At 41.6% G+C, this 18693-nt stretch overlaps 1 protein-coding gene across 2 annotated transcripts in view; it reads right to left on the reverse strand.

The window, feature by feature from the left end:
• STOX2 (storkhead box 2) overlaps positions 1-18693 on the reverse strand; it is a 153088-nt gene that overhangs the window by 55843 nt on the left and 78552 nt on the right. The window contains exon 1 of one of the 2 annotated variants that reach the window (XM_027879880.1): positions 17604-18246. The exons of the other annotated variant lie outside the window; for it this stretch is intronic. Within the exon in view, the coding sequence (XP_027735681.1) occupies positions 17604-17769 (166 nt within the window). The 5' untranslated portion in view covers positions 17770-18246. Of the gene's footprint in view, positions 1-17603; positions 18247-18693 lie in introns of those variants that run through there. 2 annotated transcript variants of the gene reach the window in all.

Below are 18693 nucleotides of genomic sequence, written 5' to 3' on the forward strand. Positions count from 1 at the left end.
ATCAGTGCACAACATTGGTTTTGATTTTTAAAATAAGCTACTGTTTAATAAAAAGGTAGCAAGAAAAACTCAAAATATATCAAACTTGCTCTGAATTCTTGTTGCATCTTTACTGAGAAGACAGTGATTTGCATTAAGCTGGGCCTGAGTGCACTGTACAGATCCCAGTAAAATGTCCTGACTACATGTGAGGGAAATACCACTACTTTTGGGCACAAGCAAATGAATCCATAAAGAGACAACATGTATATGCACACCACCTAGTAATAAAAACCCCCATAAATATTCTCTCTCCAATTACAGTATTTTAATATTCACAATAAATAAGCTAAAGAGCAATTGCTTGTACTCCCAAATCCAACAGGTCTTGATACCTGGCTTATGTTGATTGGTCAGAGTTCTGTTTTGATTCCCTTGTAAAAACAAACTCTGCACTTCAAGCTCTGCTTATGTTTTACAACAGCAGAAAGCAAAGTTGCGGGAAGGGAGCTTCCCTGAAAGCAGGGTCATCAGTGGGGAGCAGAGCCCCCAGAAGAGGCGAGGGTGAGATAAAGGCAGGAGGGTTCAGGGTAAAGGCCAGGAGTGAAAACGTCCTGCTGCTGCACAGATGGATTTTCAACTGTGAGAACTGAGAACTAGAGATAAAGCAAAAATACTAGTAGCTCAAAATCAGTGGTTTAATCTGGTTTTCTGAAATTCTCTCCATACATGCTGACATTTTACAGGTAAAACTGCCTAGAAATATCACAGGAAACTATCTGAAAGTTGCTGGTAAAGTACACATGAAGAGGTAAAAGTTTTATTTTGGAAATAATTTCAGAACAGAGCCACTCACCGTCGTATCACCCACAGTCCTGAGATGTATGAAGGTGCTTTAGAGAACACCATTAATATATCAATAATGCCAACAAATCAAAACGGTCTCTTTCTCTTGGTGACACAATCTTTGAAATACAATTTGCTTCCTTGGTGCGAGGAGGGTTTGTCAGTGACATTTTGATAAAAAAATGGCTATAAATCCTGCAAAAAAACCAGCTTATAAGTCACTTCCCAAATCAGTACTTTTGGTTTCAGAGTTACTGAACTGTTTCTCCACATATACTCGTCTGGCTGCTCTTCTAAGCAGCACAACTCAGCTCCTTCCAGGCAGACTCAATTCCCCTTTGAAAAACTGATGCTAAGCTTTTTGTCTCAAGAGTCAGGGGCATGATCAAAATTTCTAAAATGTCATATTGGACCTGAGGTCCATTTGACCGATGCCTGGCAAAGCACTGCTAAACACAGAAGGCAGCATCAAGAAGCTACGAATCAGCACTAAATACCACCAAGTTGCTGGATTTCCTGTATCAGGCTACAAAGAAATACCTACTTTGGCTTCACTGGTCCCAATATAAAGGAATTTTAGGAATTTTTAAGAATTCTGACACTGAACCTTGTACTTATTCCCAACTGCAATGTGGGAAGTGAAAGGGAAGAGTAAAGAGAGTGAGAAATAAGGGAAGTGGGAAAAATAGTTAACCTTTGACTAGTCAAGATGAGAAGCGTAGGAACTTCAGGAGTGCTAGACTTGAAATAGAAAAGAAACCACTTAAAAGCACATGTGCTTACCATCAAGACCATAAAAACCATGCCTACACACCTTGTTCCATACTGCTGATGCTTTGAGAACCCCCAGAAAGCATATCCCACCTTTGACCTCCAAAGCCAGACTGCAGTATTTCCATGATTTGCACTAGCGGTGAGGCACAGAGTATTTGCTAATGTCACAGGAAGAGCTGGTTGGTCTTGTTTGATGAACTATCTTAAGAAAACCTATAAATGCAATATGCGTTGTTCCCTACTGCTATTCCTCCATGTAAAGTATAGCTCCAATCACAATGGAGACATCTTCTATATCCATGAATGTGAGGACAAGCGATATTAGATTCCAACTTTTGTGGTTCACACATTTAAAAAAAAAAAAATCTCTGCTATTTTAAACTATACAGCAAACATGAACTTGTCTTCTGAACACAAGCTACAGAAGCAGGTTATGCCTTTTGCTTTTCAAATAACAAAAACAATACAACAAACCCACCCATTCCAAGAAATACCTGAGCATAACTATGATTTCTAGATCTCTATAAAAAAGCCATGCCTTGATTTACACCCACTGCTGCTCTGAAGTGGTTTCAGGCAGCTTTTACAATTATTCAACACAGCAGCAGCCATGAGACATTCAACAAATTGACTTGCACTACTCCCGTCCTCTTACAGATGCTTGGTCAGACAGGCTTGGTGGTAAGCCATCAGCTCCTTGTGCAAGGGGCCTCAGAGTCCCACCACCCTGCTCCTGACCATGCGAACAGGAAACCCATTGTCATCCAAGTCCTTTCTGGCTATGACAAGAGGGGGGTATAGGATTTACACTCATATAATGTAAGTATTTCTCTACAAAAGACTTACAAAAATGGCCAAAATGAGATGCAAATGCTGAAGAGAACATTTAAGTGCAACTACCAATATCGCTCTTGCAATTTAATTCATTAGACTTTGGCCTTTTTCCTTCTGTGTCTTCAGAAGGGCATTGTGTCATTTTTGTGTCTTCAAAGATAAAAGTAGTCAGGACAAAAAAAAAAACAAACCAAAAATGCTCACACACAAAACCCAGCTGCTTAGCGTATTTCATCACTACACTGACTTCAAAAACACTGAGCAATTTAAACCTGCGAGCCACTTGGCTTTAGCTAGAGATAAGTGCCTGAGATAAGAGAGGTATAACTGTTCAGTGTAATACTGTAGCAGGTTTTATATAAACATTTGCTAACACTGCACTTCATATATTTCACTTCAGCGTTGTGAAGTGCCACTGAATGTTCCAACTTTATTTGTGGCCCGGTCCGTTAATATTTACACACCCAGGGTTCCCCTTGATGCCAAATTAAATGTACCATCCGAGCTTCGAAGTAGAAAGGGGCACTTATGCTTTGCAACAGACAGCAAGAGAGCGCAACTACAGCTTTCTAGCAGTTACCCAGCTCATTCCTCTCCCCCGCTGAAAGAGACGGGGGAAAATCTGAAAGAAATTTGGCAATTTAGTTACTGAAGAGAACAGGAAATTAGGATACCTTTTGCACTTAATAAAATGCTTCGTGTTTAACTGCAATTTTTCTATAACCTAACTATACAGTAAATTAAAAGCTATGGAAATTGGGTTCCCACATAGGAGACATGTTTGTAGACTTTTTGGAGGGTCTGGTTTCATGATGGAATGTGTGGTGTGACACTGCTGTCTCTTGCAGCCCTGCGCTCTCAGTTCTTCCACATAGTTACTCTTGGACAGGCTCAAGCAAACTTCACAGAGAGGGAGGAGTCTCCAAGGCCTTATATTCCCACAAGTTTTGGTGATCCATCACAAGGTGTACTGAAGAAAGACTGAAGCCAAAGCCCTGACGTAAAAAGAGACATCAGAGTATCCACAAGAGAGAAAACATCTATAAGAGAAAGTGATGGAAAACACAGATCACAAAGACTTCGTGGCTTTTTTTTTGCTTTAATAGCTAGTTGTGACTAACTACTGGGGAAAGCCCTGTAGCCTCCACCCAGAGAAATCTCCCTTTGAACACTTTGCTTTTCTGCCTGCTTTTCTGCTGTAAAATCACGGGGAAGGGACTGACATATTGCAGTGACAGCAAGGTGCAGCTCAGGATCATGGGAGGGAAAGATAAACTCTATGATGTCACACCACTGCATATTTTGGCAAGGTATGACATCTCACCACAAAACCTGGCACCTTACCCTGATTTTAAGATAGTTTGCAAGTAATTCTCAACAACAGCCACTTTACACTCCAGTTCTTCCCCTTCCCTCACTTACATGCTTTGGACATAAGTGCCTCCACCTGAGCACCAGGAGGGGTAGGTCCCTTTCACCACTGTGCAAGCAGGGGATCACCAGCCCACACGCACGTGAGACCAGACTGAGAGCATCACTGCCACAGCAGTGGCACCCTAAACTTCAATGACAGCTGCTGCCAAGACAGGTATGGTATTACTCCATGTCAGCGTGACTATCTTCCTTTAAATCAGATAATTAGGAACTCATAGACACCACTAATAAATGTGGTTGGACTAAAGCATGCTGATTTTCATACTGCAAATGATCCTTGGTCCCCCCTAACCATCATCAAGTTGCCTGGCTCTGTCTAGAGAAACTGTTGTACCGTTGCCAGCAATGGACTCAAAGGCCTTGCTTTTGCTCTCACGCTCCAAAAAAACTAGCAAGAACTCAGTTAAAAATCAATAGAATTGTACTGGTATACAAAGAAGAATCTGACCCCGTGGTCTATTAGGTCATTTTTAATGACCCTACAATTAGAGAAACCAAATCAGACATTTAACATTTGACCTTTGCTGCTGCTTCTAGCTTAGCTAATACAGATTAAAACCACATATGTTTTTTCAAGAGTTCACAAAATAAAGTTTTAAAATCCTTTAAGGGATATCTGATATGTTCTTATTGTGCACTAGAATTTAAAATGCTATTATTTTAAATTATGGAATAGCAACTTTGGACTCTAAAATCATGTACTTCGGAGGTATGCTGATTAAGCGCCCAGTAGTGCTTAATCTAAAATTAGATTAGATCATGGACTGGAGTGGACAAAAGTCAATCTCCTGTAAGAATCTCAGTGATATAATAGTGGTTAACAACACTTGTGCAGATGAAACTAGAAGTGACAAATGCAAAGACTGCTGAGTGAATACTTCATACTTTTTTTTAAAATTGAAGTCTATTATTAAAATTTCAACACTTTTTTTATAATTTTTACTGTTTTCCATCCCAAATTTTCTACCATTTGCATGTTTTTCCAATGTTTATATTTTATTCTTGCTAGGCAACACATCTGCAAAATCAATTACAATTACTAACAGCATGCACAACTAAATTAAACACCTGCAGATGTACACAAAGCATAAACAAAACACACGTTGATATACAACACAGTGTCCTCAAATAAAATATATTAAATGGATGTGCTCTGATGTTACATTAACAAATAATATATAAAACCTTCAGCAGAAGGGTGGAGATTAAAGAGAGCAGTCTTAAAAAGAACATAAGTATACAGTAAAATGATATATAACCAATAGGAAAATATTATGCCACTCAGCACATGCAGTAAAGTTATTTTGTACATAAACATCAATAAGATGATTCCCATGAGCATCACTGAATATGCATAGAGGGTCCCTTGGCAGGGCTGGACCACATGCAGTTCATGCACAGGGAGAACCACCACATGCAGTTGTCTCCATCCACATCTACCCAACGCACCTGGAATCTATTTCAGAAAACATTCCTATAATGCTGGTCTATGAATTGACAGGGCTTGGGAACATAATTTTCATGGATACTTTGGCAGCTCTGCAGAGAGCTAGTGTTGACTGGACTCAGCTCTATGTTCCACCACCGCTTTCAAAAGCAGACTTTTTGCTGAAAATATGGATGGGGTCAGTTCAGGCCCATGTAAAAATCCAGGTATGTAGATTTGTAAACCTGCCCAGTCCAACGTATCAGCCTTCAGAGATGCTGAACATTTCGTTCCTGCGAAAACCAGCACTTTCAGTGAGACACCCAATGTGTCACAAGCTCAGGAAGCCATGCTGGAAAGTTATGGCCTTTAGCTATTAGCTGTATTAGCTGAACCAAGATTAATCTTGTGAGCCAGCCAGTGCCTCCAAAAAAAAAAAAGAAAAAAACAGAAAGAGGATACCTTGAAGGCATGAAACATTAGGATCCACTTCTGCAGCATTTTCTCAGGTCAACTCTTGTCTTGAAACAGCAGTTCTGACTTACTAATAAGCGGGAGACTTGGAAACAACTAATGCCTTGGCACCAGATCCTGCTTGCAATTTGAATCAGGAGTTGACATTTTTGGAATGTCAAGCGTTGATATAACAAGAAACTCCTGCTTAATGCAAGCCTTTAATCTAGGTATGTGTCACCTTCAAGATGAGACAGCTCACGAGGCCCAGAATTCAGAGGGAAAAGAAAGGAAGGAACTAAGGGAAGAAAATTAAATGAAAGGAAAAATAAACTGAATTACAGAAATAATTAACAAATGCTTCTTTCGTGACTTCAGAAGAGAATGTGTGATGACATGAATCCTATTCATATCCCAGTTACAGGAACCTGGAATGTGTATGTTGCATTTGGAGAGATGGGATTAATGTCGCTTCTTGACCCAACAGCTTATCTGTTCTTCCACCACCAAAAATACCAAGAACCTCAAAACCTTCTTCACATGTGTGCATATTCCTCATTAGCAAAAAAAAAAAAAGCTGCAAAACAGGACAGGATGAGACCTAATGTAAGTTTAGTACTGAAAATGCGCACAAGGTGAGCAGTTGTCACTCCCCAAACACTGTCTGATGCCACACAGTACACCTGCAAGTGAAACACAATGAAGACTGTTAAACAAACTGAGCCGGCTGGAGGTGGGAAGCATGGTGGGGGGAAGCACCACACACACAGCAGCGTGGGCAAGACAGACCTGGATCTTAACTGGCACAGCCACTCTTAGGTTCTTACTTGTGGCAAAAAAAAAAAAAAAAAAAAAAAGAAAATTTTCTACAGTGGTTCTAGCTCTTGCTGGAAAAACATCATCCAAAACTGTCGTGTATCATCCAAAATGGCAATGTATACCAGAGCAGGTTTTAGATTTTTTGTTTTGCTTCCTGCTGGCCCACCATAATGAAATAGCCCTCCCAACGTTATGCACAGCAATCACATACATGCATCCATTCAGGAGCACAAAACACAGGTGAAATGCTCTGATCTGAAAAGCTGGGTTTGGTATTTTGCTATTAGAGATAAAACAACACTTCCCAAGGGCAGCTGTGCCGTCAGACAATTATGATATAGCTAGGATTGACAAAGCTTGGTTTGACACCAACCCGTGAGAAAAACTCAATATTGACACTATTTTGTGTCCTTTATTTTTGCTTGATACACACCATCCCGTTCAATTGCCACATTACTTAGTGAATGAATTACAATGAAACAGTCAGGCAGAGCTTTTTACCTCAACTCTTTTAACTTACCTTTTCATGATTTAACTCTAAATGCAAGCTACAGGGAAACACTTAGTTTTACTTAAATACATTGTTTGTGGGTGTGAAAACAATCACTGTGAGCATAAGAAAGGATAAACATGAAAAGCCAAGTGTGCTGTACTGCTACATGGCTATTGCTGTATTTGGAATAATCAGCAGTGGGATGAAAACTGAATGAGATTATCATCTGGTAGGCAGAAAAAGAGCTGAATCAATTATTAGCCTCGGAAATGAGCTCAGAGACATGCAAGTGAAGGAGCGATGGTCCTGATTAAATGCAGCCAGTTGAATGACTAAAATTGAAATCTGAGGGTGAGCTGGGGAAGGTGAAACTTAATTCTTGCAGCCAGGACACAAGAATACAAGCCTGCTCTGGCAGAACAGCAACTCTCCACAACTCCTCTTTTTGTTCTCTGCCATCACGCCCATTCTTGTTTCTGGTAAGCCTGTCCCAGTTTCTCCAGCTGTCCAATCTATGGCCCTTCTTCAAAGGCAGACCTCAACTAAAAGGAAGCATTACTCAGCAGTTACAGCTAAGTCCTCCTCAGCCTTTCCAATTCTCCTGTGTAGGCAAACAATATGTGCAAGAGAGATGGGTACAGGCATTGTTTGTGGGAGCAGCACTGCTGGGTGGTAAGGCTTCCCACCTGAACAGTCAATCAAAACATTGTGCACTTTTCTCTCTAAGGAGCAGAATCAGACCCTTGGGCACTCAGTGTGCATTCTCACATAGAAACATTAGCACACTCACACAGAGCACAGACTTGCAACATATCAAATTTAATAAACTTAATAAACAATGTTTTACTGTGCTGCACAATGGGGAACATGGTAGACCACGTGTCTGATGAAAAGTTACTGCATGTGGCTCTAAAAAAAACAATACCTTACACAGCTACTTCAACCTCTTGTGAAAAGAGGTAGTTAAAAACATGGTATTTGAAGTGAGGGTTCTAAAAGATGCCTCAATTTTACCCTCGTGGTTCCCGAAGAATAATTCTGCGGTTAAAATAATTATACAGACTAAAATTAAGACTGACTCAGGGGAAAATGCCTCGTGATTTTAGAAAAAAACAAAAACTGAAAAAATGTTTCATTTAGGGATAGCTATATCTCTTTCCAAATTTTAAAAGTTGTTCAGAAACTGAGACTTCACTAGAGTTGGATGGAAAAAAATGCAGAAAACAATTTTTTGCATCTGTGTTCTGTGAAAACATTTCAACCAGATCTATTCTTATGCAGATAGTCCATGCCAATACCATTTCAAGATATCTGTCCTCCGAAGAGATGTGCTGCAGACATGTCTAATTTACAGGTAGGAGTTGCAGCTGTTCCAAATTTTATGTTAGAGCAAATAAACTTCTCTGAAGTTTTTGTCCCCTCTACTCTCCCAGCCAGCAATGCAGTAATTACACTTAAAAGGACACAAATCTTAAGAAAACCTTGTAAAAAAAAATTTCCGTTTCACTCTGTTTAAAAAAAATATTTAGTTTAAGGCTTATGTGTAGTGAAACAGGTCACTGTACGGTCCAAGAACGTAAATTCTCAGGAGAGCAGAATTTAGAACATCCTATGAAAATGAAGAATGGTACTTCACTCTAAAATGCTGTGAAAATGTAAGAGGCAAAGTTAAGCACCACAATGAAATTTAGTACCTCATCTTTACTAGCTTACAGGATAAACAGTCCAATTTATGGCATTTACAATGTTATCACATACGGTCAGAAGTTCATCTTCTGAAACTAGGTCACAGGTCATCAACAGGAAATTCATAGGAAATTATGGAGGAAATTAAAAGAACACAAATGGGCAAGCAAACTAGTTTATATAATCTAAGTTCTCCCAGCACAGCTTCCTGTGTTATGATGAACTTAGCTCATATACTGAACTTTCCAGGCCACATTAAGAAAGTATTTCTGAATTGTCTATTATACTCTTCGAGCCTCAAAATGTTGAGCTCAAATTCACTACAAAGAGCCATTCATTATTTTTTTTTCTTTAAATAATATAGCTGAGAAAGATAATTGTAACTAGAAATGGTGTTTTGAGATTATTAAATGCAGATTTCTACTCACTACTGGCACCTCAAGACACGTATACTACCCGAGGACAGTACTCAAACACAAGACGACATTCTCATATTCCTTCAGTTCCAGCATCCCAGCCAAACTTCAGCTGCATTCTCGATCACGTCTGGGAAGGTGACAATTAGTGTCTGGGAACCTGTTCTACTCTAATGTTAGACATACTTTTCAAAATAAACCCCCTGGCCAGCGAGGGATAGGAGGAGAAAGGGCTACAGTTCATCCAGGCTCTCTGGACAACTTCTGAAAAAACAGTTAAACAGAAGCAGTTACTGCTTACATCGAGCTGAAAGCTGAATGTAATGTACTGCATATACTGCTAATGTATCACAGAGAAACAAAAGTTAAGTGTAACTTTACAAGACAGATATAAAATTAAAGACTTGCAAGATGCCTCTGCTGTCTTTCTTCTTACTATCATTAAATAAAAAGACCTAATAAAAATACGATCAACTTCTCATGCATTCTTTTTCACAACACCCAAATACCTACATAAAGTCCACAAAATATAAGCACTGTTCATTCTTCCTCAACTGCTTTCACACCTTATCAAATCCAATAAAACCACTGAGATCTGTTTTTCCAGTACCACAACTTGAAATTTCTAATAAATTGTGCATTTGTAGCTATCTGCTGCAGATAGCATTTCCCACTGAAGTAACAACAAAGAGTCCTATACTTTAAAAATTATAGGAATTGCATCATCTACAATTTGTTGAAAAACAGAACTATCTTTGGGTTGTGAGGCTGACAAAGTAGAAATGATAACAGCACTGAATAACAATCATTCCACATCATTTACTGCTGGTATTATAAACAGGCTCTCTTCTTCATCTTGCAGGAAGGCGAGAAGGAAAATTCTTAAGAACACAGTAGCATCCAAATGTTGATCTGAATACAGGATTTCACTTGCAGAATGAGGACTGCTTTGTTCACACTGAATGCACCTATTTTTGGATGTCTGTTCTTACCCACAGTTACCAATTCAAGGCCTGGACTGAGAAAGGATCTTTTTTGTGACTGGCAATATTACAGTATAAAACAAATGAGACAGTTCTGCTAATGAGCAGATTACAATCTAAGTGTAGAGAATTGCAGAAACAGTTAAAAGTGCCCAGGAAAACAAAGCCAATGACTGACACAATTGGGAATACCTCCCTCACCTCCTAACTTTCAAACCCAGTGATTTTAATCTCGCTTTGAGGGAAGGAAAAGGGAAGTGACTATCCTATTTATAATGAATTCAAGCCTGTTGAAAATCAAGTTTTCTTGTTTCAGTTACCTTTTACAGACTGTTTAAAAGCTGTCAATACAGCCCAGGGTTCTGTCTAGACTGCTCTACCCAACTACATCATGCTGTGTGCCCAAATAGACTTCCTGTAAAGGCAGGTCTTCCTTTTTTTGTTCCCCATCACCCTCGTCTTCTCCACAGTCTATCTGAGCAAGATAATTCCAGCACCTATATGTCATCCAAGAGTGAGATACAAAACAGCCTCAGTAGAGCAGCCAACTTGATAAAGTTGCTGAAAAAAGCAAGCCAGCAGCTATAAACAACTTTCATACCCCCTCATAACTACAGGCAGTCACTTGGGAGCAACAAATACTGGTTTGGCAGAGTTCTGAAACTTCAATGTTCAAGCACTTTCCCTATGAGTACTCTGGTTGCCACTGGCCTTGATACCAAAAATTCCACAGAAACAAGTAAAGAAACACACTTTCATGAGGCTTTTAGAAAAGCTTTTAACCCTCATTTCTGTTTCCTATCCCATCTGATTCACCCAGAAAAAAAAGACCTATAACTAAAAGCGTTCACTTAAAATTCAGGCACTCAGGTCTCAGTTTCAATGGTCACTATTCCTTTTCCCTCTTCTGGTGAAAATCAAACCCAATGGTTAGACAGAATTGCATGAAGTATTCATTAGACACTTCTTACAATGGGCAACCTATATTTCTTGGTTCAGATTTACATCTACACCACCAAAATCATCAGATATCCAGTTTAATAGTAGCTTCATCATTTAAAATAATGTAAAGTATCACGACTTTCAAGGAAAAGAACCCAAACACCATTAATATTGTATTATTTAGCAACTCTCACACAAGCTCTAAATTAGCTCACAATTTTTGATCATGGCTCTAATGTTGTCTGGTCTCTTCTAACCATGTAAAAGCATGCTCAGGAGGATCTAAGAGTATCTGAAATTTTTTTTCAGCACTGCTTTATTTGCGTTATGTCCCAGAATTTGGATGTTGATTCTGTTTTAATGCTATTCACAGAGATATTCTACAATCTGCCGTGGTTTATGAAACAGTGTCACACTAAAGAAGCTGCCCAGAACACTGTAAAGAAACCCCCATTTTTTGGAGGATTTCTACAATGTGCTTAGCAAAATATCATCCTTCTAGTCTTCACACCTGATTGTACTTATACCTCTTTAAACTGTGCAAAGACTGTTACAAAGATGGTAATTTACTCTGGGATGAACTCTCCAGCATACAAATTAAGGCCTATTGTTGCTCACCACTGAGCAGGTCACTGGGCTAACCCAAGGTGATCTGCAAAATCCTCACATTTCAGCTCCCTCCAACAAGTAATGCATTTTGCAAAGACGTGGCCGCTATTCAATTCCAAAATGGCAAGATATTCAACACCCTTCAGGTTTATCAAATGTTGCCAACAGAGTATAACTTCTACACTTGTGAAAGACTGGGAGCTATCTGTGATGAATCAGTCCTGTGTTTGTTCTCAACTCTTGTCTATTCTTGAAAAAGGAGCTTCCTGTATCTTCAGTAGCTATCATGATGCCTAGTGTGCATACAGAAAGATTACTTGGTCACAGGACTACTGGAAAACACATCTAGAAATAGACTGATAACCCTGTAAAAATGCCAATGCCACCCTTTGGTGACCTGATCCTGGAGCACCCCTGTGCACCCCAACCTGGCCGAAGGTCCAAGTAAAGCAGGAGAAACAACACGGGGACTTTGAATGCAAGCAGCAACAAGAGCCTCGGGAGGAAAAATAACCTGAAACTTAGCCCTGAAGGAATGAGTGCTCTGAACTGAGACAGAAACCTGAACAGGTCTAGGTAAGTCAGGCACACACACAGACTTCTGTTTCTTTCTTATATCCATTCCTCTTTGATTTTACTTCTAATACCATGAAGAAAAAAAAGACACTCTGGATCCCCTCGCTCATAGGGCACAACAGCCAGGGAGAGCAACAGGTATCCAAATGCAGTTTGGTCAGCCGACTGCACAAGCAGTGCTCAGGACACTGCCCGCAGCTTGGGCTAAAACTGAAGCCACGGATATGCAGAAAATGTCTTGGTATCTGGTGGCCAAGGACCAGGCAGACATGTGGCATAACACACTGACACGAGCACAGCACTGTGAGTTCACACCGCACGTGCAACTACAAGAATGAAACCCATTCTACAGAATGGGGTTCTACAGAAGGAGAGAGAAGCTTGTCTTCTGCTCTCTTTTAGGCAAGAAACCAGGGGGGGTTGGGGGGGTGGGAGGAGGAACAAAATGAACTAGAAACTGTGCAAAAATGACTGGTCCGTGAACTTGCACCAAATCTGTGGTCTGAAGACAGTGCACACTTACACCCTCCTATCAGATGAGGATGCAGTAGAAGTTCCTTATTCTCTGTCAAGTTAAGTGGATGCCGCAGAAGCCAAAAGGGACTGGAAGACACAGTGAGCTCAGGAGTGACTTTCCAAGCAATAAAGTAAGCATAGCCCCTCAAGTAGCTGAACAGAGTGACCCACATGGGGTTCACCACATTGGCACAGACTAAAGCAAAGGAGACAGAGCAGGAGCCGAGAGGCAAAGCTAATCCTGCTAGCCATTGACACTGGCACATTCTCAGTTTTTACTGTCCCAGAAATGGGTCTGGCCTAAGATAACCTAAAACTACTCAGAATTCAGGGAGGCAAAGAGATCACATTACTGTTCAGAAGATGAATGGGAAGGTGTTTCTTAACACCACACTGAGAGAAAAAGAAGGTGATGCAATACTGATTATTCCATTAAATATTAAGTACAATACAGCTGCTTTCAAGCTAGAACATATTCCTTTAGATAACTGAATTAAGGGAAAGGAGAACTGAACTAGCTTCAAGGCCTTGCACGTATCTGTCATTTCTCAATTACATTAAACTGAGTTTTTCAGATCATGCATAGTTATCTCCAAATATTAACTTTTAGAATTAGAGATTCAAGCTTAAAAAAAAAAAAATATTCAGGACCCTTGAATTTGCTCAAATGGCTCCCAAAAGCCTTCCTACTGTTCAAGGAGCTTGAAGAGGCTGTCCTAGACCTTTCATCAAATATCCTTGAAAAAGAGAATGAGGATATCTTTTCCTCCTACAAATTTTAATTTGCACAAAGATACTATCAGTTGGATGGCAGTGTTACATACTTCTCTCCTTTCCTTTCTGCTTTAACTTGGTAATCAAACTTCAGTAACAGCCGGCAACACATAGACTGAATTTTATCTTTCAACTTTGGAGGACTGAAACCTCTGCAAGGAAACTGTATGCAAAGAGCAATAAAGTAACTGCATACTTTTCGGAAGGTAACCTTCAAATGAGCACGCTCTGCAGTTAGTTTCTACTGTCGTAGAAAGCTCTTTCGATGTTCCTTCATGCTATGTGTGCTAGGCTGTTACCCTACACCACCTCCATCTCAAACTGACACAATACCTCCAACATCGAAATCCTCAATTGAAGTAGCTCAAGAAAGGCTGCAGGAAAAGTTATTTCTTTCAAGAGCGCTACTCAGTTCTCATAACATTTAACGGCTGGGTCAATCACAGAGTGCAGTTCCTCTCTCTACTAAAACAAAATCCAGGATTTGCCTCTGTTATATAGAATGGGAAAAAAAAAAAAAAAAAAAAAAAAAAAAAAAAAAAAAAAAAAAAAAAAAAAAAAAAAAAAAAAAAAAAAAAAAAAAAAAAAAAAAAAAGGAAAAAAAAGGAAAAAAAAAGAAAGAAGCTTCCAACATTTCAAGAGCTATACATATTATTTCATATGATGTTTGGAGCCCTCCTAAGTTTCATTAACTTTTATCCTGCTTAGCAGTTGTATATGATTTCTGTATTTTCCCTTGAATTAAGCAGCAATCTATCAAAAACGTCAAGTATATTTTCCCATTTTCAGTAACATGCATGAATTTTATTGGATTCAAACTTTTCAAAGTCTCTTTTCACACAAGGTCAAAGCTCTACATTGTTGTAATTTTCTTTTTCAGTGTTTTTTCTCCAAGACAGTCCTCCACTGGGAAATTAATATTCTGCATGAACAATGAACTCCTTGCATGGCCTTTGAACCTAGTGGTTGCTAGGAGGCCTAAAGAAACCCTGGAGTACAGCCTATTTAATAGCATGTATCAAGAGATTATTCAGCAGCAAAAATGTGTGATTTTCTAAATTGTCTGCTTTTTTCCCTCCTTACTTCCATCTCCATTCATCTGTCAAACAATCTTTAGATTTCATAGGAATTGCATCTGCATCAATTTTCTATAATTATGGGCAGTTTGTTCCCTGAGTACTGAAAATGTGACTGGCCAGCCACCAATGCTGCTTCAAATCAAGCAAATATCAAACTGGTCCTTACTCAGTTTTACTGAAAAGGCTGCTTAAAATCAGGTATGCTTCACCACTCTACCATGAGGTTTGCACTTCCATTATAAATGTGTTCTGCTTAGAGACTGTATTCTTCTCAATAAAACACCATGGCAATAACTGCAACACCATTACTCAGTATTTCTCTGCGCTGAAAGAAAGATATAGATGCTTCTCCATGCTCCATGGAGGCACACTTGTATATTAACTTTCAAGCTTCTCAGCATCTTACTGAGTGTTGTTTGATTGTCTACTTTTCCATATTTCCCTAAGCACAGTAATTGAGGCAAAACCTCAAGGTTTCTTTCCCACCCTCCACCCCCATCCCAAACAATGAGGCATTTAATTAAAAGAGAACCACAACAATGCTAATGGTGATGAGGTTAAATGGTTGGATAAACAGAATGCAGCCTTCTGAAAAGCCCATGTGTTTCAGGACACTTTCTCCCCTACAACATTCTGGGTGACAAAGAAAGTATTTGTGTTCCTGATCCCCACAATTTTTATGCCAGAGGACTTCCTAGAGATTTCCTGCAAGGAAGAGAGTTTCCTTCAAACAGTCAGAAGCATTTAGATACAGCAGCTATTCCTCCCAAAACTAATATTTGAAAAGGCAGTGGACAAGGATCCTTTAAAATTAAATGAATGTGGAAACTATCCATCAGGAGAGAACAACTGCATTTCCAGATAAAAGCCTATTAAGTTGTTGTTGGGGTTAAAAAACAACAACAAAACCTCAGCAAAAACAAAAAAAAATTTGCTGATTTCAATTTTCAATGTGTTTTCTGTCCAACAACTTTAGCAAATTAGTAAAACCAAATATGACATTTGTCCTTCTTCTTCAGTTGTTGCAATTGTAATCAATGAGCTCTATATTCATAAACAAGTATTATGAAGGTCTAGAGATTACTTCAAAACATTTGTAACAGATCAAAATTCTGTGCCCCTTCCCACCTCCCAAGGACAGTTAGGTATCTGCTAAAAAAGTCAGGGTGACACATCTGATTCTGCAGATTGCTGGTGTTTGTCTGACTGGATTGTACCAATTTTGCCAAGATAAAGCTTTCACAGAGCCAGACTGCTTCCCTGAAGAATTGAAAACAAGCAAAAACCACGCTGCTTGGCACAAAATGCTCCTTCTCTTTTCAGTACAGGCTTCCACGCTGAAAGAAAGGCCTAAAAGTACCTACTTCAACAGAACTGACACAGTGAATCTTACAGTGGGAATATCAGGACATTCACACGGAACAACAAAAATCTTCGCAGTATGGACAGATTCAGCTTTCCAGCCCCTTTCAGGTCCTGCAGCACCAACCACCCAAATCAATCCCTCCACCACCACAATAATTCAGTTGTTCAAGCATAAATTATCCTTGTAATTTCCTCTCAATATATGGCTTCCCAGGAAAGGGAAAAAATCAGAGCACCTATTGCCAAAACAGCACAATATTCTTATCCAGGCAAAATTTCCAACAAAATGCATGTTATCTTCCTTGTGCACGGGCATTAAAGAAATAACAGTCAGGAGACATTTTTAAAACATGAAAAACCAATCCTGACTAAAGAGACACATTTATTAGGGCCAGAGACAGGAAAGTGAGTGTATAACTGACAACCACAATCTTTGGCTCAACCTTTGCAGCAGAAATGGGGAGGGGAGAACAGGGTACAGGGCTGGAGACGTTTTCAGTAATGCATAATAAACACCTTTCTCCTTTAAAGAAATCTGCCTACTCAACCTAAATTGAGCCTCAGAGGGAAAAACGTGCCTTCGTGATAAATTGGCATTTGCCATCATAATAATGAAACGTTATGTCCTATCATCACAACAAGCAGGCAGCAGAACAACAAAGGAGGTTTCCAGGATTTTCTGCCCCGGTCCCCTCCCGATCAGCATATTCCCAAGTCTTCTTTTGGGTGTTTATGAAATGTCTTAATTCCAAGGCCATTAAGATGCATTTCAGGATGGAGCATATTCCACGAACAGTACCGAGGCTTTCTGAAATCTCACCAGCACTCTCCATCGGAGGCCAAGCCTCTCCCTGATGACTGCCATTCCCTGAGCTGTTTTTTGTTTTGTTTGCGCTTTCTCTTTCCCATGCACAAACATGTTGGTCCATTATTTCCCAATGGCCTTCCTTGAAAGCAACTGACAAATGAATATACATGCACGTGTGTGTTCCGCCACATACACAGGTCTAGTCTCCTTCTACACCTCAAAAAACAAATGCAAATGTGTTTACAGTCATTTTCACCAACGCATGCTTTGCCATTGCAGAAACGTGCAGCCAAAACCCAGAGAGCCTGTAACAAGGCAAGAGCATTTGCAATCACAGGTGACCCTTTTCCTTTCCAAAATGGAAAAACACGAAAGCCCGATGAGTCAACTAGAGTTAACTGCATTTAAAGAGGTATGTGTGGGGCAGCAGTAAATATCCAGCACATGCTTTTACGCACAAAAGGAGCAAAGGGCTCCATGCTCTGCACAGACGGTCATTTTTATCTGCCCTTCCACGACAGAAAGATGCAACCATTTATCTCATATATTTATTTCGCTTGACTAATAGATTTTAAACACCATATTGCGAGGACCCTGCTGTGAATCTTGCAGAGGTACAAAATGGTGGATGTATGCTATTTTTTTTTTTTTTTGTGCATTATTCATAACAACTCAGCCTCCCGATCGCAGGCTCCCCTCCGTACCCACCAACACAGCCTTCCCGGCCAGACACACATCCCGCAGCAGCCTCGCAATAAAGCTCCCTCGCATACACAAATTATGTTACAAACCTGATGTCATGTAGCCCCGTGATGCCTGGGAAATAAAAGCTGGGGGGAAGTGCTTGTGCAGTCGGTAGTCCTTCTCGCTGCGGGACCTCATGCGGTCTGAGGCCCGGTCGGAGAAGTCGGAGCTAGGCCAGGCCCGCCGCAAGGTCGTACTCCGCGTCTTCTTCATGCTGAGGATGCCCGAGCCTGTTCCTCCCGCCGCAGCATGGGTCAGGGGTGCGCGCCGCCGGGCATCAGCCTAGCGCGGCCACCGCCGGGGCGCAACCTGCGCGCATCTCGCCGCTCCCTCTTCTAGGGCGCCAGCCGCAGGTCCCTTCCTTTTTTTTTTTTTTCCCCCTCGAATGATCCAATTTTACACACGTCCCACAATGCATTACACTTCATTTGCAATCGGTCCGGCTTACGGCTCCCAGATTTGCGTGGAGGAAAGGCACGTTATGTGGCTTCTCAGGCAAAAAAAGGGGGAAGGGGGGGAAGGGGGGAAGGCTGAAGGGGGGGCTGGGGGCGAGAGATGTGCGGCGTGGGAGCTCGGGGGTCCCGAACAATGGCCCGATTCAGCCCGGCCGTGCTTAGCCAACTGTGAGCCGCGACACAAAAGGCCCAAACAAACGAGGAAAACCCGGCGGCCGCCGACTGCGACCCCGACCGCGGCGCACCCGGCGCTGGGGAGGCGGCAGCAGCAGCTCCCGGCGCGGCGGGAGGAGCAGCGGGAGGAGGAGGAGGAGGGAGCGGAGGAGGAGGAGAAGAGGGAGGGCCCGCAGGCGCCTCTCTCGGCCGTGGGACCAGCGGATGCAGCCGCGACCCCCCTGCGCCGCCGCCGCCGCCCTCCTCAGGCCCGCGGCGCCCGGGCGGCCGATAGCAGCCCGCGGCCCCCGGCAGCGCCTCGCCTCGCCATGGCCGGCGCACACTCCCGCCCGCTCGTCCCTGGGGCTGCACCGCCGCCGGCTCCGCGCTAGGGGCGGCCGGCGCGGGGGGCGAGGCCACCGGAGAGGCCGCCGGCCGCTCCGCCCGCCTGCCCGGCCCGCTCGCCGCCCGCCCTCCGCCCCGCTGCGCCGAGAGCAGCCGCTGCCGGAGCGCCGGGCGCCGCGCCGCT

The sequence above is a fragment of the Empidonax traillii genome, unplaced genomic scaffold, assembly GCF_003031625.1.
Source record: "Empidonax traillii isolate 1590-97213 ecotype Southwest subspecies unplaced genomic scaffold, ASM303162v1 scaffold60:size2069287, whole genome shotgun sequence".
Taxonomy (NCBI): domain Eukaryota; kingdom Metazoa; phylum Chordata; class Aves; order Passeriformes; family Tyrannidae; genus Empidonax; species Empidonax traillii.